The sequence below is a fragment of the Anolis sagrei genome, chromosome Y, assembly GCF_037176765.1.
Source record: "Anolis sagrei isolate rAnoSag1 chromosome Y, rAnoSag1.mat, whole genome shotgun sequence".
NCBI lineage: Eukaryota > Metazoa > Chordata > Lepidosauria > Squamata > Dactyloidae > Anolis > Anolis sagrei.
The window spans coordinates 42,721,427-42,743,503 of NC_090035.1; the positions used below are offsets into that span (position 1 = coordinate 42,721,427).

Below are 22,077 nucleotides of genomic sequence, written 5' to 3' on the forward strand. Positions count from 1 at the left end.
TTCCGGCCACGGCCGGAAGCCAGAGCAAACGCGGGGGAATCTCGGGCCTGGGCGAGAGTGGCGAGCGCTGGGAAGAGGGGGTGGTGGAGGAGGAGGAAGCGTAGAGGCCGAGGGGAGGGCCCGCCGCCCGCCCTATCCGGCTCAGGCCTGGAGCAGCATGGCCGCCAGCCTCTGGATGGGAGACGTGAGTCAGGCAGGAGAGGGAAGGAGGAAGCGGGCTTCCGAGGCCTGCAGGAGGGACTGCCTTTCCGGCAGGAACTGTTACTACTATTATATAGTATTACTAGCCATGCTTTGCTGTGGTCCGGTCTGTGTATATGTAGTGTGTGTGTGTGTGTGTAGGTCTGATAGGTGTCTTGTGTCCAATTTAGGTGTCCATTCGTCCAGTGTTTTTTTGAGTTACGTTAATCCCACAAACGAACATTACATTTTTATTTATATACTAGCTTTACCCGCCACGCGTTGCTGTGGCCAACCTTCTCTCCCACTTTCTCTCCTTTCACTCCTTCCTTCAATTCATTTCCTGTTTTCCTTTCTTCCTTCTCTACCTGTTTACTTCCTTCCTTAGCTTTTTGCTCCCATCCTTCCTTCCCTTTATTTCTTTTCTTCCCTCTCTCTTTCTCTTCTTCTTTCTCCATTTGCTCGTCTTTCCTCCCTTCCCTTTTTTCTTTCCTTCTCTCCTCCTTCCTTCTCTTCCTCTTTCCTTCTTCCTCCTTTTTAATTTTCCTTCCTCTTTCTCTCCTTTCTTCCCTCTCCATCTCTTTCCTTCCTTCCTTCGCTCTTGACTTCCAGACTTTCTTTTCTTTCTTTCTTTTCTTCCCTCCCTTTCTCTTCTTCCTTCACTTTTTTCCCTCTCTTCCCCTTCCCAAATTCCCCTTCCTTCCTTTTGACACCTTCCCTTCCCCTTTCCTTTCTTCTTCTTTTCTTTCTTTCCTTTCCTCCTTCCTTCCTTTCTCCCTTCTTTCCCATCCTCCTCTCCCTGTATTCTTTCTTTCCTACCTTTCTTCTTTCATATACCTTCTCAACTTCTCCTTCCTTCCTTCCTTCATACACCTTCCCTCCCTTCCTTCCTTTCTCCGTTCTTTCCCATCCTCCTCTCCCTTTCTTCTTTCTTTCCTACCTTTCTTCTTTCATATACCTTCTCAACTTCTCCTTCCTTACTTCCTTCATACACCTTCCCTTCCCTCTTTTCTACTTCCTTCCTTCCTTTCTCCCTTCTTTCCCATCCTCCTTCTCTTTCTTCTTTCTTTTCTTCCTTTCTTGTTTCATATACCTTCTCAACTTCTCCTTCCTTCCTTCCGGGCGGGGGAGGGTGGGGGCGGGGCGTGAATGTGCGGGGCGTGGGCGGGAGAAAAAGAAGGAGAGGCAGGAGGTATGGTTGGCATATGGGCGTTTACGGACGGGGCGGGGGAGGGTGGGGGCGTGGCGTGAACGTGGGGGGCATGGGCGGGGGAAAAAGAAGGAGAGGCAGGAGGTATGGTTGGCATATGGGCGTTTAGGGGCGGGGAGGATGGGGGCGTGGCATGAACATGGGAGGGTGGGGGCGTGGTGTGAATGTCTGGGGCGTGGGCGGGGGAAAAAGAAGGAGAGGCAGGAGGTATGGTTGGCATATCGGCATTTAGGGGTGGGGGAGGGTGGGGGCGTGGTGTGAACGTGGGAGGGTGGGGGCATGGCGTGAACGTGGGAGGGTGGGGGCGTGGCGTGAATGTCTGGGGCGTGGGCGGGGGAAAAGAAGGAGAGGCAGGAGGTATGGTTGGCATATGGGCGTTTAGGGGTGGGGGGGTTGGGAGCGTGGCGTGAACATGGGGGGCGTTGGCTGGGGAAAAAGAAGGAGAGGCATGAGGTATGGTTGGCGTTTGGGCGTTTAGGGGCGGGGCGGGGGAGGGTGTGGGCGTGGGCAGGGGAAAAAGAAGGAGAGGCAAGAGGTATTGTTGGCGTTTGGGCGTTTAGGGGCGTGGCGGGGGAGTGTGGGGGCGTGGTGTGAATGTGGGGGGCATGGGCGGAGGAAAAAGAAGGAGAGGCAGGAAGTGTGGGGGCATGACGTGAACGTGGGAGGGTGGGGGCGTGGGCGGGGAAAAAGAAGGAGAGGCAGGAGGTATGGTTGGCGTATGGGCGTTTAGAGGCGGGGCAGGAGAGGGTGGGGGCGTGGGCGGGGGAAGAAGAAGGAGGGTGCATTGGAAAGAGGGCGTATGGGAGGGTAGGAGCGGGGCGACGGAGGATGGGGGTGTGGCTTGTGCAGCGGGTGCATTGGCCGGCCATGTGCGCGCGCCGGGTGACATGCAGCGGGGAGCCTTTGCGCAGGCTCAGTTGCTTTTTGTAATTGTGAGTTTATTGAAATGTTGTTTGGAATTTTGATTCGCGTTGTGCATACCTTGTGGGTTGAAGTATGTGCACGGCAAATTTGGTAAGTTTTCATCGGGGGGTTTTTGCGTTTTGCTGTTCCGTTGAACACCCTTTCCATTTTTATATATAGAGATTATTATTCTATTATTATTTTATTGTTGTATTATTTATATTATTATATATTTATTCTTTTATTCTATGTTATTATTATATTTCTATGACCCTCTGTGCATGCTCAGGAATAGTAGCCTAGCTTTACAGTGCTGGATTTCTAATTATTATTAATGTATTTTTATTTTTGTCTTTTTAAGTCTCTTCTGCTGTGTTTTCCAGTATTTTTATGAGTGACTAGCTGTGCCCTGCCACGCGTTGCTGTGGCCTATAGTAAAACTTATCAAAATTGAGGTAGATATCTGGACTATTATGAAAGAGAGGTACCTACCTATTCCTTCCCCCTTTTCCTCCCCCTTTCTCCCCTTTCTTCCTTCTCTACCTCTTTCTTTCTTTCCTTCTTTCACTACTTGGTTTCATCCTTCTCTCTTTCCTTCATTCCCTACCCCTTTCTTCCTTTGCCTTTCTTCCCTCCCTGTTTGCTTCCTTCTTTCACTTTTTATTTCATTTTATTTCACCAACATCATAACAATAACAATAATTCAATGCATTGCCTCTGGGACCTGACACCTCTCCCATTCCCCCAGGGTCTAATAGGAATAATAGCATAATGGTAATAGAAATAACAACCTTTACCCACCACGCGTTGCTGTGGCCAACCTTCCCTCTTTCTCTCCTTCTTTCCCCCCTTCCTTCCCTCCCATCTTTCCTTCTCTTCCTTCTCTATCTCTTTCCTTCCTTCCCCCTTTTTCTTTCTCTTCTGGTCTCTTTTCTTCCTTCTCTCTTTCCTTCTTTCCTTCCCTCCTTCCTTCCTTTTCCCCTTTTCTTTCCCTCCCTCTGTCTCTCATTTCTTCCTTCTCTACCTCTTTTCTTCCTTCCCCCTTTTTCTTTCTCTTCTGCTGTCTCTCTTTCCTTAGCTTCCATCTTTCCTTTTCTTCTTCCTTCTTTCTCTAACTTTCCTTCCTTCCCCCTTTTTCTTTACCTCCCTTTCTCTTTCTTCCTTCTTTCCTTCCTTCCCGTCTTTCCTGGATTTTGACAGTGCGGGAAGGGGCGGGGTGGGGTTTGGAGGTGGCGTGAAGTAAAAGGAGGTAAGATTGGGGCGGGGGAGTGATGGAGCGTGGGGTTGCGTGTGTGTGTGTGCCGGCAGGGGGAATGATGGAGCGTGGGGTTGCGTGTGTGTGTGCGGCGGCGGGGGGAGTGATGGAGCGTGGGGTTGCGTGTGTGTGTGCGGCGGCGGGGGGAGTGATGGAGCGTGGGGTTGCATGTGTGTGTGCGGCGGCGGGGGGAGTGATGGAGCTTGGGGTTGCATGTGTGTGTGCGGCGGCGGGGGGAGTGATGGAGCGTGGGGTTGCGTGTGTGTGTGCGGCGGCGGGGGGAGTGATGGAGCATGGGGTTGCATGTGTGTGCGGCGGCGGGGGGAGTGGGGTTGCGTGTGTGTGCGGCAGTGGGGGGAGTGATGGAGCGTGGGGTTGCGTGTGTGTGTGCGGCGGCGGGGGGAGTGATGAAGCGTGGAGTTGCATGTGTGTGTGTGCAGCGGCAGGGTGTGTGATGGAGCGTGGGGTTGTGTGTGTGTGTGCGGCAGGGGGTGTGTGTATGTGGGAAGCGGCGCGGTGGGGCTTGGAGTGGGCATGGCTTCCGCAGAGGGAACGTTGGCCGGAAGGCCGTGTGCACGCGCCAGGGAACTTGCAGTTGGGCACCAATGTGTATGCTCAGTTGTTTTGCCATTTTGTGAGTGTGTTGTTGTGTTGTTTTTCATTTTGAGTAGATATGTTTGTACCTTGTGGGTTGTGTTATGGGCATGGGAATTTTGGTTAAGTTTTGTTGGTTTTTTTTTTTAGTTTTGTGGCTCCGTTGGATGCCCCTAACAAATTTATATATATAGATGGTCACTCATTGGTCTGAGAGGTGTATTGTGTCCAAATTTGGTGTCAATTTGCCCAGTGGTTTTTGAGTTATGTTAATCCCACAAACGAACATTACATTTTTATTTATTCAGAAGACTAGCTATCCCCTGCCATGCGTTGCTGTGGCCCACTCTGGTGATCTGGAAAATAAAGTAATGAGAAAGTGTTGGTTTCTAATATATGTAATTTCTCTATGCTTGTGGGTAAACAGTACTTCTTTTTGTTTCTTTCTCAGTGTTGATGTCGAGATTCTCTGGTTTGCCTACTCTGGAACATGGAACATATTATTGTCGTTCCTTAGGGGTCCCATTCAAATTTATGATATTTCTGTCATATACATATATCTTTGTGTATGAGTCATATATCTATCTATCTATGGCTGGATAGCTCTTTGTCGGGAGGGCATGATTATGTTTTCTTGCCCTGGTGAAGGGAGTTGGACTGGATGGTCTTAAGGCAGCATTTCTCCACCTGGGGATTGGTACTCCAAGGGGATCATTCAGGGGTGTCAGAAGGGTTGCCAAAGACCATCAGAAAACATAGTATTTTCTGTTGGTCATGGGTGTTCTGTGTGGGAGGCTTGGCCCAATTCTGGTATTGGTTGGGTTCGGAATGCTCCTTGATTGTCACTGAACTATAAATCCTAGTAACTACAAGTCCGAAATGTCAAGGTCTATTTTCCCCAAACTCTATCTGTGTTCATATTTGGGCATATGGAATATTGGTGCCAAGTTTGGTCCAGATCTATAATTGTTTGAGTTCACAGTGCTCTCTGGATGTAGGTGAACTACAACTCCCAAACTCAAGGTCAATGCCCACCAAACCCTTCTAGTGTTTTCTGTTCATCATGGGAGTCCTGTGTGCCACATTTGGTTCAATTCCATCATTGGTGGAGTTCAGAATGCTCTTTGATTGTAGGTTAACTATAAATCCCAGCAACTACAACTCGCAAATGAAAAAATCAATTTTTTGAGTGCTGGTCACTCCATGGGTTTGTTGGTGTCTTGTGTCCAAATTTGGTGTCAATTTGTCCAGTGGTTTTTGAGCTATGTTAATCCCACAAATGAACATTACATTTTTATTTATATAGATTATGATTTATTAGTTATTTTCTATGTACATAATAACACAGCACACATACCCATTAGGTCCAAATGTCCATGGCTTGTGTCTGTATATCAGGCACTGCTCAAGAGCCTAGGACAGGGGTCCTCAAACTTTTTAAACAGAGAGCCAGGTCACAGTCTCTCAAACTGTTGGAGGGCTGGATTATAATTTGAAAAAAGCATGAATGCATTCCTATGCACACTGCACATATCTTATTTGCAGTGCAAAAAACACTTTAAAACAATGAAATAATTAAAATGAAGAACAATTTTAACAAATATAAACTTATTAGTATTTCAATGGAAAGTGTACAACTGCTTTTGGCTGATGAGATAGGATTTTTGTTGTTTTTGTGTGCTTTCAAGTCATTTCAGACTTAGGTTAGCCCTGAGTGAGGGCCGGGTAAATTACCTTGGAGGGCCGTATCCGGCCCTTGGCCCTTAGTTTGAGGACCCCTGGCCTAGGATATTGGAGATATATATTACTAGCTGTCCCCTGCCACGCGTTGCTATGGTCTAGTCTGGTGATCTAGAAAATAAAGTAATGAGCAAGTGTTGGTTTATAATATATGCAATGCCTTTATGCTTGTGGGTAAACACAGTATTTCTTGCTGTTTCTTCGCCAGTGTTGATGTGGAGATTGTCTGGTTTGCCTACTCTGGAACATGCAAGATAAGATTGTCCTTCTTCAGTGGTCCCTTTCAAATCTTTGATACTGTATCTGTCATATACATATATCTCTTGTGTGAATGGCTGGATGGTCCTTTGTCAGGAGGGCTTTGATTATGTTTTCTTGCCCTGGTGAAGGGAGTTGGACTGGATGGCCTTAAGGTAGCATTTCTCAACCTGAGAAGTCCTGGGGGGGGGGGGGGTCACCAGGGGGGTGTCAGAAGGGTCACCAAAGACCACCAGAAAACACAGAATTTTCTGTTGGTCATGGGGGTTCTGTATGGGATGTTTGGCCCAATTCCATTGTTGGTGGGGTTCGGAATGCTCTTTGATTGTAAGTGAACTATACATCCTAGTAATTACAACTCCAAATGTCAAGTTCTATTTCCACCAAACTCCACCAGTGTTCGCATTTGGGCATATTGAGTATTCCTGTCAAGTTTGGTCCAGATCCATCATTGTTTAAGTCCACAGTGTTCTCTGGATGTAGGTGAACTACAACTCCAAAATTCAAGGTCAATGCCCACCAAGCCCTTTCAGTATTTTCTGTTGGTCATGAGAGTTCTGTTTGCCAAGTTTGGTTGAACTCCATTGTTGATGGAGTTCAGAATGCTATTTGATTATAGGTGAACTATAAATCCCAGGAATTACAACTCCCAAATGACAAAATCAAATTTTTGAGTGCTGGTTACTCCTTGGGTTAGGAGATGACTTGTGGCCAAATTTAGTGGCAATTCCTCCACTGGATTTTGAGTTATGATGTCACTCAAATGAACAGAGCATTTTTTTCTGGTTTGCCTACTCTTGAACATGCAACATATAATTGTTCTTCTTTCAAATCCCTTTCAAATCTATGGTTCTATATCTGTCATAAACGTGTGTGTGAATCATATATATTTATCTTTATCTATGGCTGGATGGCTCTTTGTCAGGAGGGCTTTATGTTTTCTTGCCCTGGTGAAGGGAGTTGGACTGGATGGTCTTATGGCAGCATTTCTCAACCTGGAGTTTGGGACCCCTGGGGGGGGGGGTCACCAGTGGGGTGTCAGAAGGGTCACCAAAGACCACAAGAAAACACAGTATCTTCTGTTGGTCATGAGGGTTCTGTGTGGGAAGTTTGCGCCAGTTCTGTTGCTGGTGGGGTTCAGAATGCTCCTTGATTGTAGTGGAACTATAAATCTCAGTAACACCAACTCCCAAATGTCAAGGTCTATTTCCCCCAAAGTCTATCTGTATTTATATTTGGGTATGTTGAACATTCGTGCCAAATTTGGTCCAGATCCATCACTGTTTGAATCAACAATGCTTTCTAGATGTAGGTGAACTACAACTCCAAAACTCAAGATTAATGCCCACCAAACACAATATTTTCTGTTGGTCATGGGAGTTCTGTGTGCCAAGTTTGGTCAATTCCATCGTTGGTGCAGTTCAGAAAGCTCTTTGATTATAGGTGAACTATAAATCCCAGTAACTACAATTCCCAAATGTCAAGGTCTATTTTCCCCAAACTCCATCTGTGTTTATGTTTGGGTATATTGAGTATTCGTGCCAAGTTTGGTCCAGATCCATCATTGTTTGAGTCCACAGTGCTCCCTAGATGTAGGTGAACTACAACTCCAAAACCCAAGGTCAATGAGCACCAAACCCTTCTAGTGTTTTCTGTTGGTCAGGGGAGTCCTGTGTGCTAAGTTTGGTTCAATTCCGCCATTGGTGGAGTTCAGAATGCTCTTTTATTATAGGTGAATTATAAATCCCAGTAACTGCAACTTTCAAGTGACAAAATCATAATTTTTTGAGTGATGGTCACTCCTTGTGTAGTGAGACATTTTGTTGCCAAATTATTTGATACACAAGATTGGTACACAGCAAACAAGATCACTGTGCTGACTGTTGTATTGGATCACACGTCGGACACTTCCCATATGCCTAGGACTTTGTGATGTACCAGCAAATAATGTGTGCTGATCCAAGTAGGGTGGCCTTTTGCAGTTGACAGATGGTAATTTTGTCAGCACCAATTGTTTTTAAGTGTAGGCCAAGGTCTTGAGGTACTGCACCGAGTGTGCCAATCACCACTGGGACCACCTTTACTGGCTCGTGCCAGAGTCTTTGCAGTTCTATTATAATTAATATTATATTTCTTATTATATGTATATTTGTCATTATTATAATTATATTTAATATATTTATAATGATTATAATTATTTATTATGATAGGTTAAGGGTTTCCCCTGACATTTAAGTCAAGTTGTATCCGACTCTGGGGGGTGATACTCATCTCTATTTTTAAGTCGAAGACCTGGCATTGTCCATAGACACCTCCAAGGTCATATGGCAAGCATGACAGCATGGAGCACCGTCATTATTTATTTTACAGAGGAAGAGCAAGCAGATTTTTTACCAACTAGACATCAAAAAGATAACGTAAGAACAATAATAGATCCGATTGAATATTACGAAAATAATCATCAAAAGGTAGTAATGTTTTTGGCCCTAGACGCAGAGAAATCATTTGACAACGTAAATTGGAACTTTTTCAAATTTTTAATGAGAGAAATTGATATGGGATTTTATTTCCAAAATGCAATAGAAGCAATTTACGAAAATTAGGAAGCAAAAATCATAGTAAATGGACAAGAAACAGAAACTATAAAAATAAAAAAGGGAACTAGACAGGGTTGCCCTTTGTCCCCATTAATATTTATACTGACGTTAGAAATATTATTAAAAAATAGAAGAGAAGATATAAATTTGACGGGGACTAAAATACAAGGACAGGACTTTAATTTAGAGCATTTGGCAATGATGTAATAAGTATAATTGAAAACCCAAAAAAGAATTTAGGAAACTGGCTAGATACACCAAAAGGATTCGGAGAAGTTGTAGGATTCAAAATAAATATAGAAAAAACAAAAGCAATAACAAAAAATATAGAAAAAAGGAACATGATGAATTGAGAAAGAATTGGAACATACAAATAGTATTGAAAATAAAATTCTTGGGTATAAATCTGACATCCAAAAATCTACAACTGTTACAAAACAATTACTTAAATAAATGGAAGGAAATTAAAAAAGAAATGAAGGGATGAAAAAATATAAACCTATCACTATTAGGACGAATAGCAACAGTTAAAATGAAAATCTTACCAAAAATAATATTTCTCTTTCAAAATTTACCTATCACAAGAAATACGAAGCAACTAAAAGAAAGGGGTAGGGATATTGCGAAATTTATTTGGAACAATAAAAAACTGAGATTACATTATAATAATTTGATACAACAAAAAGAAAAAGGAGGATTGGCGGCCCCAGATTTAAGGCTATATTACGAAGCAAGTGCGCTGATTTGGGCCAGAGATTGGGCGAAATTAAAGAAAAAGGAATTATTAACCCTTGAGGGAATAGATTTGAGGGGGATGGCACCTTTATATGTGGTACAAGGGAAAAGAAAAGAAATGGAAATCATTTTACTAGATCAGCAATTTTAAAACTATGGGAGAGATACAAAAAGAAACAATACAACAAAACACCACTTTGGATCTCGCCGTTAGAAGCAGGACACAAGATGTATGGGATGGAACAATTAGCCAATTTATAAAGACATACTGAAAAAGGAGGAAGGAGAATTAATATTAAAATCACAACAAGAATTAAATACTATAGATGAGAAAATCTCTTGGTTTCAATACTGGCAAATTAAAGAGAAATACAAGGCAGATAAAAAATTAGGATTTGCACAAGAAAAAAACTTTTGGGATAAAATTATGGAGTCAGAAAATAAATTAATAACAAAGAAATATAAAAAATTATTAGAATAGTCAATGGAATCAAAGAAAGAAAAGAATTATATGAAAAGATGGAACGAAGTGCTAGGCTTGACAAGTGTTATGTAGAGGTATTTGGAGGTAGGTGCAATGTGCACCTACCTCCCTTTCTACCTTTACTATTTTTATTTCTTTCTTTACTGATTCCTTCCTCTTTTTGGTCTCTTTTCTATCTTGATTTTATATAACCGGTATTTTAATAAAAATTTCAATAATGATTATTTTTAAAAAATATTTATTTTACATATACATAACATCACAGCAGACATTCACATTCGGTCCAAGTGTTTAAGGTTCATCTCTGAATATCGGGCTTTTCCCAAGGGCCGGGGATATTAGAGGTATTTTTACAGAATGTGCATGGTTCCAAGAAGCGCTGCCTTCCTTCTACAACATGTGGATTGATGTTCTGTCCAAATTAAGGCTTTCATGTGCATTTGGACCAGGAAGCATGTTGAACTATGCCAAATCAGAAATAGGCTGTGCTTTTTGGTTAGTGTTGTTACTTTTTTTTCTGGAAGATTTATTTTTAGAATATTGCCTTCAGGGAAGTATCAGCTCTTAAATGGATCTTTGTTGTATATATTTCTCACCTTACTGCTACATGACCTCTATTTATTTTTTCTCCTCAGCTGGAACCATACATGGATGAGAACTTCATTTCAAGAGCCTTTGCTATGATGGGAGAGCTAGTTCTGAGTGTGAAAATAATTCGGAATAGATTAACAGGGTATGTCTGATTTGTATTTGTTTTTTTTTAAATCACATATCTATTTTTATTGTATACCTTCACACACTTTTCATAATAGTAGTATTTGTGAGAATGTTTACTCTTTTTAGAAAGAATACCCTAGGAATTAGGATTGTAGCCTGGAAAATTTACAATATCTAGTCAGATATTATCAACCACCTTTTGTTGTTAGAGAAAGTTCCTTACATGGAGCAGTCCACTTAGCATTTGTTTGTACTGAGTGGCAGCAGCTGTCTGGTGTTTCACACAGTGGTCTTCTCTGGTCTTACCAGTGGTTCATTTGGACTGGATACAATGCTTTGATGTTCATTGAGTTCAAAATGCCTTTGTTTTGAGATAAGGACAATCACAGAGGTTCCTTACTCCTCAGTCTTGTAATAATTGAAGTAGAAATGTTGTATTTTAAACCTTGAATGATTATGCGCCTCAGATTCAAGTCCCTTAATCTAAGATAGACTCTGTTACTAAGGCTGGAAGGGCCTTTGTCTAAACCACAAGTGAAAATGGTCTCATCTTTCAAATGTTGCTGAACTCTAAAACATCCTCACTGTCAACTCTGGAACTTGCTGTTTAATAATTTCAGTCCCAGTATAAAGCATTGCTGTAGACCACAGTTGTGGAACATGTTGCTCTTCTGATATTGTAGAATTACAATTTTTCTCCAGGCTTACAGTTTGGATTAGCCTATTAAGAGTTGCAGTTAAGCACCTCAGATGGCAGGGCCACCAAAAGTAAGATTTTTTTTCAGATCTTAAGATACAGACCAATCATATGAAAAAAGATTACCATATTTCACCCCATAATAGTCACCTTTTTTCCCCTTAAAAATTGGGAGTGCGCGACTGGATGTAGCATACCTGGATTTCAGTAAGGTCTTCGACAAGGTTTCCCATGACCTTCTGGCAAACAAACTAGTCCAATGTGGGCTAGCCAAAACTACGGTGAGGTAGATCAGTAATTGGTTAAATGGACGAACCCAGAGGGTGCTCACCAATGCTTCCTCTTCATCTTGGAAAGAAGTGACAAGTGGAGTGCCGCAGGGTTCCGTCCTGGGCCCGGCCCTGTTCCGGATCTTCATTAATGATTTAAATGAAAGACTAGAAGGCATGATCATCAAGTTTGCAGACGACACCAAATTGGGAGGGATAGCCAATACTCCAGAAGACAGGAGCAGAATTCAAAACTATTGACAGTTTAGAGAGATGGGCCAAAACTAACAAAATGAAGTTCAACAGTGACAAATGTAAGATACTCCACTTAGGCAGAAAAAACAAAATGCAAAGATATAGAATGGGGGGCAATACCTGGCTCGAGAGCAGTACATGTGAAAAAGATCTTGGAGTCCTCGTGGACAACAAGTTAAACATGAGCCAACAATGTGATGTGGCAGCAAAAAAAGCCAATGGGATTTTGGCCTGCATCAATAGGAGCATAGTGTCTAGATCTAGGGAAGTAATGCTACCCCTCTATTCCGCTTTGGTTAGACCACACCTGGAATATTGTGTCCAATTCTGTGCAGTACAATTGAAGAGAGATATTGAGAAGCTGGAATGAGTGCAGAGAAGGGCGACTAAAATATTCAAGGGTCTGGAGAATAAGCCCTATGAGGAGCGGCTTAAGGAGCTGGGCATGTTTAGTCTGAAGAAGAGAAGGCTGAGAGGAGATATGATAACCATGTATAAATATGTGAGAGGAAGCCACAGGGAGGAAGCAAGCTTGTTTTCTGCCTCCCTGGAGACTAGGACGCGAAACAATGGCTTCAAACTACAAGAATGAGATTCCATCTGAACATGAGGAAGAACTTCCTGACTGTGAGAGCCATTCAGCAGTGGAATTCTCTGCCCCGGAGTGTGGTGAAGGCTCCTTCTTTGGAAGCTTTTAAACAGAGGCTGGATGGCCATCTGTCAGGGGTGATTTGAATGCAGCATTCCTGCTTCTTGGCAGGGGGTTGGACTAGATAGCCCATGAGGTCTCTTCCAACTCTTTGATTCTATGACTATTATGTGGTAAAAAAAATGAAGCCTATGTGGCCTCCCCTCACTGATAGTCGAAAGAGATCTCTTCTGCTAGCACGGCTACTTGCATTATTCCATTCCTTCAACTTCCACCAGTCAATGGTAGTCCTGTCACTCTGGCTGGCAGGTGCGCAGGTGAAGGGTCACCCGCCTGCATGCTTGCCAGGGAGAGCTAGCTCTCGCTCCTTCACTTGCCTGCCTGTCTGCTCCTCTGAGCTACAGGGATTGCTCCAAGAGGCAGACATGCACGTGGAAATGTGACTATTATGCAAGGAGTCCTAAAATACCAATGTTTGGATCCCCCAAAGGGGGGGGGGGGTGCAATTCTTATGCAATGGCAACTATTATGCAAAGAAATATGGTGTTTAATTTTTGGTCCTCACTTTGCAGAACAATTTTCAAGTATCAGTTCATAACAGATGTTTCATGCAGTGCTTCTCTCCTTCTAGGATTCCAGCAGGCTACTGCTTTCTTGAATTTGCTGATCTGGCAACTGCAGAAAAATGTTTACACAAAATCAATGGGAAACCCCTTCCTGGTGCCACACCAGTAAGTAAATTACAATACTAAGAAATCAGGGACAGAATGAAAAGTACAACACTTGCACTTAGTGGGTCTTTTACTCTAAGTAATGCATGGAACATGTATATAATATGCTATGCAAAAGCGGTAGAAGGTTAAACGAGGGCTCATTTTTTATTAAAATGAAACTAACCTATACTATGCAAAGGTTATTGATTAAAGGAATTCCAGAAACAGCCTTAGATGTTTGAGGGACATAAACCTGAAGCATTATAATTTGAACAGTGCTGCAGATTACGTCACTATAAGTGCACATTGCACTGAAGTGTTAGCATGGCCATTGTTTTCCCTTTTTGAGAGAGTCTGGAGATATAACCTTCTTAGTAATGTGTTTTTTTGTTTTGTTTTAAATATACTCATTTTGTGTTTGTTGGCCCTGCTGTAGGAGAATAAAGCTTGCCTAAAGCTCTGTGGAGTGAGGTTTAATTGCCCTTATTTCATCACATAATAGTCACACATCTGTTTTGAAGGGGAAAGGGGGGGCACCTATTATGCAATGAAACATGGTGTGTGTTCGATCTAAATTTTGAGTTAGTCCTGAACATTTCTCTTGCTGAATATATTTATGTTTCTGATGAGATGTGTTACTGTGAAAATGTACTGGAGTGGTATTCCTTTGCAGAGTTTCTGTTTCTCATTTTTCAGATGAAGCGATTTAAATTAAATTATGCCACATATGGTAAACAGCCTGATAATAGGTAAGCAAAATGCTATGGAAATTATTTCCATTATAATATTGTTATGTGTAAGAAAACAGAGGAAGTTGAATTACCTATTTTCCATATTATTTATTAAAGCAAATACATACTTGAATAAAGTGTCTTCATTGAATAATTAGAAAGGCAGTGTATAAACATGGTGGACATGCACATACAATATATGTATGTGTATTTTCTAAAATGCACCATAATCCTTTGTGCAACCAGAGTTGTCAAGAGATTTTTCAGTGTGAAACTAATCAGTTAGTATTGCTTGGCTGTATGGAACTGCAGATCTGCAGCTTTGATCATCTCAATTCACAAGCAACATATCCTGTGTCCCCCCCCCCCCCCCCTCGCCAAATTATTTGTCCATATGTGATTTCCTCCAGTAGCTCCACAATGTGGTCTCTGTTGTTGTATCCTAACTCATAGTTGATAGGCTAGAATAAAAAAATAATTACTGGGTTTAGATTATCCAGTGAACTTTTTAGAGAATGAGGATATGAATTGGAGTTTCTCACAGTTGTAATTCAATACTTGCCACTACATTGCAGGTGTGTGTAAAAAAATTTTTAACTTCATCTCCCAGAACTACACAGTGGTACAGAATTTTGGAATGTTTTGGGGAACCTTTTGCTGTTTAGACTATGGCTCCCATATGTATTCACCATTGGCCATGCTTGTTAGGAATTTGGTGAGTTAAAGTTGAAATCACCTGGAAGGCTAAAGTGAGTGTTAATGTGATATCAAACCACATTAAAACTACATTGCAGATGTGCCCTTGGATTTGCATAGAATGGTGACATACTTGAATTATTTATTGGCATTTTGCCCCATTCTGAAATTACATGTCACATAGTATGTTCACATACAGGTGTTTGCCCAATAGAATTGTAGCAGAGGGTTTTGGGTCACTTTCAAGAGTAATTTCATGTCTTACCCAGTCCAGCCCCCCACCCCCCAGGTGCAGGTGCCCCCCTGTCATTCCTAGACAAAATATTTTCCAGAATACGGAAGATGGAATGGCAATCCAACACATTTGACAGGTGCTGGGTTCAGAGAAATTGTTTTCTTCTCAATGCAAAGGCTATACGTCTGGTTTCATAATTTATTTACTTACTTACTTTTTATCCCGCCTTTCTCTCCATATAGGGACTCAAGGCGGTTAGTAATGGATTGTAGTAATGGAGGTAACTCATACAAATAATCAATGCATATCGATTCACTCTTGTTAGAACTTATGTGATTACTATCTTCAAATTAATTTCTTATTTCCTCCACCAGCCCAGAATATTCATTGTTTGTTGGAGACCTTTCCCCTGACGTGGATGATGGGATGATGTACGAATTCTTTGTAAAAGTGTACCCTTCATGTAGGGGTGGCAAAGTAGTTGTGGACCAGACGGGTGTTTCCAAGTACGCTTTTTGCTCCTCACTTCTATATCTGGTACTGTATAAGGACAAGAGGAATAAGGCAACTTCAATGTAAAAATATTTCATTAGGAAGAAAAATATTATTCAAAAAGGTATAAATTTGTCCTTCAGGTATTGTCGGGTTTTATTTCCCAGCATGGCTTTTCACTAGCTATGTAGTCCAGAGCCATATAAAGGACTGCACTTTGCCTACTGATGGTCTACATCTAGGGGTTTTCCAGCACACTTAAAATCTCATGCTGATTTTTTAAATATCAAATGCTGAAGTACGAATCTTGGGGTTGGGGAGAAAGATGTGCTTGTATTTAAGACAGTGTTGCCTCTGCATCAAAATGTTTACTTGACTGTTAAATGGAGGGAACTTAACTCTTCTGTGCTGCTTCTTTTATTGATATATGTATGTTGATGATGTATTCAGTTCAGTGGCCTGGGAAAGCACTAAAGCAGTGGTTCTCAACCTGGGGTCCCCAGATGTTTTTGGCCTACAACTCCCAGAAATCCAAGCCAGTTTGCCAGCTGTTAGGATTTCTGGGAGTTGAAGGCCAAAAACATCTGGGGACCCCAGGTTGAGAACCACTGTGCTAAAGGAAACTAATAGCATTAATTTAAGCCCTCTTATTATTTTACTCATATTTGTGGATGTGGCACCAACACCTGCAGGCGACTCTGACATCCTTACGTTCTCTAATTTTTTATAGAATTTTAAGGGTGAGTTGGAGGTGGCCATATAGTCCAACTCCACACCAGAGCTATAGAATCCTCAATAGCTTCTCCTTAATGATCTCCAGAAAGGGAGAGCCCAGCACTCCTCTTAGTAATGATTCCTTTTCCAGATTGTTTTTTTACAATCAAGATGTTATTCCTTGCCCCCCCACCCCCAAGCTGTGTGCCTAATGCAGTTTTGCTTCTAGAGGCAGGTTAGATCTCAGTTGAGTCTTGGATCTAGATGTATAAATTAAATTTTTGTTAAAACTGATGTTTATGCCTAAAAGTTTGGCCCCATTGACCATTGATTATCCATTCCAATCAAGGTGGAAAAAGTTAGGTGATGAGAAAATCCTAAACCTTGGATTCTCACCAAATACCACCCTAACTATGGGCTACACAAGGGTCCTCAAACTAATGCCCGGGGGGCGGAAATGACCCTCCAAGGTCATTTACCCTGCCCTCACTCAGGGTCAACCTAAGTCTGAAATTACTTGAAAGCACACAACAACAATAACAGTCCTATTCCATCAGCCAAAAGCAGGCCCACACTTCCCATTGAAATACAAATAAGTTTATATTTGTTAAAATTGTTTGTTTTAATTATTGTATTGTTTTTAAGTGGGTTTTTTTTTTTTGCACCACGAATAAGATATGTGTAGTGTGCATAGGAATTCATTCATGTTTTTTTCAAATTATAATCTGGCTCTCCAACAGTTTGAGGGACTGTGACTTGGCTCTCTGTTGTTTTTTTTTTAAAGAATTTTATTAGTATTTCCAAACATCAATAAGATTTACAAGGAAAGAGTGGGAATAATTTAAAATAGTAAAGAGTGAGAAAGAAAGATTCCCAGGAGATTTACCCAAAAAGGAAAGACCTGGCTCTCTGTTTAAACAGTTTGGGGACCCCTGGGCTACACATAAACCAAAGAAAACATACAATGTATTTGGGACACTGAGCTGAAAAACTAAACACAGCCTCTATTCTTCCAGTGTTCAGAGATAATGGAGGGGTGTTTCTTCCCGCGGAGTACTTAGGACCTAATTATCCCAAAACATAGGAAGGCATTCTGTTTGGCTAAATTCCCTTCTACTCTACTGGAGGGAAGATAGAACAAAGTACCATACAGTGAACGCCTATGTCCCTGCTAGGCTGAGGCAGTGGAAACTGTGGAGCATGTTTTGTTGTACTGCCCTTTTTATCGAGACCTTCGTAAACATTTTATAAAACCAGAAAGTTTACCAGGGAGATCTGTAAGGCTTTATGTTGGTTGTCTTTCGGCTGACCAACACCCCAAAATTACAATTAAACTTGCTAGCTTTTGTACAGCAACAATAACTTCTCAGCGTAAGATGCTGTCACAATCTTAGAAGGTTTTAATATTTATTTCAGTTTTTAATAATAATAATAATAATAATAATAATAAACTTTATTTATACCCTGCCACCATCTTCCCAGTGGGGACTCGGAGCGGCTTACATGGGCCCAAGCCCAGACAACATATTACAGCAATAAAATCAAAGCATAAACAAAAAATATCATCAAAATTCATTTTTAAAAACCACAGTCATAAAATAACATTCTAAACTCAATCACAATAACGATAACAATGGGTGGACCACATATACAGGATAAAACAAAAGGCTGTAATGAGATAAAAATGGGAGCAGGACATTTACGGGAACTCAAAAAACACACAGAGTTGTGAGACTAAACTTCCCATTAAGAGAGTGTGAGCTCCAGTATTAAAAAAGAACATTAAGGGGTGCAAAATGTCATGGTGTGCACCTACTCGCCAAAGGTGCAGCGGAAGAGCCAGGTTTTAAGGTTCTTTTTGAACATTTCTAGTGAAGGGGTTTTCCTGATCTCTCCAGGCAATGGTCAATGGGGCATAACATAGTCCCTGTAGCATATAAGTGTTTAATACTGTTTTAACTATCATATTCAATACTGGGTTTCCTAATATTCATTTGAAATTTTTCATCTGATGACATAACGCCCATTATATCTATTCTTGTTTGCGACAACAGAGAGCAAATCTTTGTCCCCTTTCATGGTAAATTTTCCTCAACATTAAGTAGGTTCAGAAAGTGTTTAAAGGTGTGGCCTTTGTCAGGCTTCTTTGAAAAGAGGGAGTTATGCTCCTCTGGATTCTTACAAGACATTCACATTTTCCTCCTCTCTCTCTCTCTCTCTCTCTCTCTCTCTCTCTCTCTCTTCTTTCAACAGATGCTATGGTTTTGTGAAATTCTCAGATGAATTGGAACAGAAGAGAGCACTGGTAGAATGCCAAGGGGCTGTCGGTCTTGGTTCTAAACCAATACGCTTGAGTGTTGCCATCACCAAAGCGTAAGTATTTTCGTAAGTGCTACAGTGTGTTGCACCTCTTCCACAAAGCAGGTGGCTTTTGACGTCCTTGTTAGCATCATGGCTAAACATTAACAGCCATCCAATATAAGGCATTTGCCTACTTTCATTTGTGAAAACTGAATTCTGCCTGCGTTGGATTCCAAAATGCCTCATGGAAGCTTGACCTAAACTTTTGTCCTTAAGTATCTTGGTCCTTTTCTAATTTTGTCCCCTACCTCTATCTACTTTCTAAAGGAACCGGCTAAAGACTGTTGAGTATAACCATATGTACAACTATAACTACAACCAGTACTACCAACAGTATCAGAACTACTATGCGCATTGGGGATATGATCAGAACACAGGCAGTTACAGTTATAGCTATCCACAGTATGGCTACACACAAAATACCATGCAGGTAAGAGCACAGCAAGCTACATTTAGAGGTTTTCTGTTCTTTATGCCAAGAGGTTCCTGACATTTGAATCACAGCCTCACTTAAAGTGATACATGTAATAAAACTGCACAGCTATGCAAAGGTTAAAAAGCAACTTGTATGGATGTGGCCTGGCTAAGACTTTTACAGGAGAAAACTTCTTTTCGTGCACATTGGTTTATAGTATCATTGTTGACACCAGGAGGCTGGTGGATCCAAAAGTATTCTGATGACTCTTGGGAATTTTCCTGCCCTGTCTTATAAAGCCTTTATTTTGCATGAGCTTTAATAATGCTCTCCTCATTCTCTCACAACTTACTGTTACAGACCTACGAAGAAGTTGGGGAAGACGCACTAGAAGGTACAACTGATTTATTGTAATTTTGAATTCCAAACATCCATTTGCTTTTATCCAAAGTACCCCAGTTTGATGATATTCTAGAACAACAGAGGTCTAAGAAAATTTAAAAGCTTGGGAAATATGCAGGTTGATGTGAATAGGGTGATGGATATGTTACTTCATTGCTGGATTATTTCCTATGGCTCCCATAATTTCCTATAGCGTATTGTAGTACTGATGCAATAGAACACTTTTTTTCAACTGTGGGTCCTGATCCCAAATGGGATCCCCTTATTTCAGTGTTGGAGTCATTAAAAATTGGCAATGTTATCACCACTCATTTACATAAATCTGTTAGCAATAACTTGCTTCAGCTCTACTTCACAAAAAGAGAAATCAGCCTGTTTAACAAGCTGTGCAAACTTTTTAAATACCTATTTTATGTACTTGTATATCTGGGGTCACATAAAAATTTCTCAGGTAGAAAGGGGTCATAAGTGGAAAAGTTTCAGAAACCTTGCAATAGAGCTAACTGGATACATAGTTTTTATTCCATCTGTATTTCAGCAAAGATGTTTTTATTTGATTTGGCCTTTTTATTTGCTACATTTATATAAAGGAGCGCCCGGTGACGCAGTGGGTTAAACCTCTGAGCTGCTGAGTTTGTTGATCGAAAGGTCGCAGGTTCGAATTCGGGGAGCGGCGTGAGTTTCTGCTGTCAGCCCCAGCTTCTGCCAACCTAGCAGTTCGAACACATACAAATGTGAATAGATCAATAGGTACTGCTCTGGCGGGAAGGTAACGGCACTCCATGCAGTCATGCCAGCCACATGACCTTGGAGGTATCTACGGACAACACCAGCTCTGACTTAGAAATTGAAATGAGCACCACACCCCAGAGTCGGACATGACTGGACTGCATGTCAGAGGAAAACCTTTACCTTTACCTACATTTATATATCCCAGTCCTGTCAAAGCATTCATTGTTTTTCATGAATATGAAACAATGTGTGCTGCAACTGGTACACCCGATTTGAAAATCATTTGGGAAATGTAGTTTTAGCAATATTTTCGAAGTGATTAAGAGACAGGAGGGCTTTTCATAAAGTGTTTATGGTAGTTTTTCATTCCTTTCCTGAATCATTAAAATACTTCATACATAGACTAAATCAGTTTGAATTATCATATTGGGGCTTAACAAGTCTGGGGACGAAGAAACATTTTCTGCATACATTCAGCTGTTGTTAAACAAGAAAGTCTCGAATGGATGAGAGTGTTGTGTTTCACCCATAGCGGGAGACTGTTGTTACAACTTTGAAGAAAGCCATGGTCTTAATATGGTTTGAAATTGAGTTTAAGTCTAGAGTTGTTGTGACGGTCAGCATAGTTGCCTAGAGGCCTGTAGAAAAGGACTGCTTTTTTTGGGTAGGATACACATTGAGTTCTTGGCTGAGATGGGATTTTCCAAGTCAGCTCCTTATTTCAACAATTCATGTTGCTCTGACCTGAAACTCATTGGTGTAGGATTCCTTTTGTTTTCAGACCCAACACCCCAAATGGATGTGGGTGAAGCAAATAAACAGTTCATGGAACAGAGTGAAGAACTCTATGACGCCTTGATAGAATGTCATTGGCAGCCTTTGGACAATGTCTCTTCGGAGATTCAAGCCATGTAATTGCCTGATCACACGTGTGCTGTTTCCAAGTGTGCCCTGGGCTCCAACCAAGTGCATGGAACCTGCAGCTGCATAAGGGATGTCCTTCCTCTTTGCTCCTGGACCGCTAACTCAAATGTAGAAGGTGGCATTTGGCGCTTCCTGTGCACACAGAGTTGCAGTGAAGCATCTTGGTCACCTTTATTCCAAATTCAGACACTCAGTTTTCTTCTTTCCCCCACATTTTGACCTTGAAACAGACTTGCTAATCCTTGTCACAGAACTGTAATTTATAAACCTAAAAAAGTGTAATGGGAAAGGGGAGAATTTACTTACGTGTACATACAATAAAAGAAAATATCTATTGCAGAGGATGTGTTCTTTATAGCATAAATCAGTATAGTGTTGGTAGCTGTGAATATTCTGGGCTGTATTCCAATCTAGTGTTCTCTGTTGCATAAGTGAATCTCCACAACTGATTTGTGGAAATATCCTTAGATCATGATCATTGTCATCTGAAGTGACAATGAAGTGAAACTGCCAGATGAAAAGATGCATTTCCTGGGCAGGGAAAGATGGGTTCTGGTTTATTTTGTTCATTTTAAAAGTAAATGTGGGCGTGTTCCAAACTAGAAAACACTGCTTTGACTCTCCTTGTGGAGCGAAAAAGGGAGGTATAAATAAACAAACATAATAACAGAAAAACAAAATCCATAACATAAACATAATAATAATAAAAACAATACAGAGCAATCGAGTTTGAGCAATCACCCTACCAGGAAAGCTTGTAACATCTGGGCTTATTTAGCTTTGAACAGGACTGAGCAAGTATTGCATAGGGATTAGGCCAAAGATCAACCACCCAGGATTCTAATGATATTAAGCCATTGGGAGAGGCAGTAACAAATAAAATTCATTATTATCGATTAGGATACAATCATATTCCACCTATCTGATATGTCAGTTAATAAAGTAGATATGTTACTGCTCATTATTTCTTTGCTAGAACATTTGATACTAGAGGCAAAGAAGGGTTACAAAATAGGAATGGGTTCCTATGCCACAAAAAGAACAGCAATTCAGTATGTTTCTGCAAATGTCTTATCCAACACGAACAATGTGCCCATATGAAATGAACCATGTCAGCTA

At 41.3% G+C, this 22,077-nt stretch overlaps 1 protein-coding gene across 3 annotated transcripts; it reads left to right on the forward strand.

Annotated features, from left to right (window-relative positions):
- Nucleotides 1-3: 3 nt before the first annotated feature.
- On the forward strand, nt 4-21,297 carry LOC137095233 (tRNA selenocysteine 1-associated protein 1-like). 3 transcript variants are annotated; one of them, XM_067461668.1, is made up of 9 exons: nt 4-51; nt 10,592-10,689; nt 13,175-13,274; nt 13,953-14,005; nt 15,293-15,424; nt 18,378-18,497; nt 18,753-18,915; nt 19,261-19,294; nt 20,798-21,297. In XM_067461668.1, exons 2-9 carry the CDS (start codon nt 10,604-10,606, stop codon nt 20,947-20,949), a joined length of 840 nt encoding a protein of 279 aa, XP_067317769.1. In that variant the 5' UTR covers nt 4-51; nt 10,592-10,603; the 3' UTR covers nt 20,950-21,297. The 3 variants fall into 3 exon arrangements, with proteins under 3 accessions (XP_067317769.1, XP_067317767.1, XP_067317768.1); XM_067461666.1 differs by lacking the exon at nt 4-51 and adding an exon at nt 60-184; XM_067461667.1 differs by lacking the exon at nt 4-51 and adding an exon at nt 60-184 and having other exon boundaries at nt 20,816-21,297.
- Nucleotides 21,298-22,077: the final 780 nt, after the last annotated feature.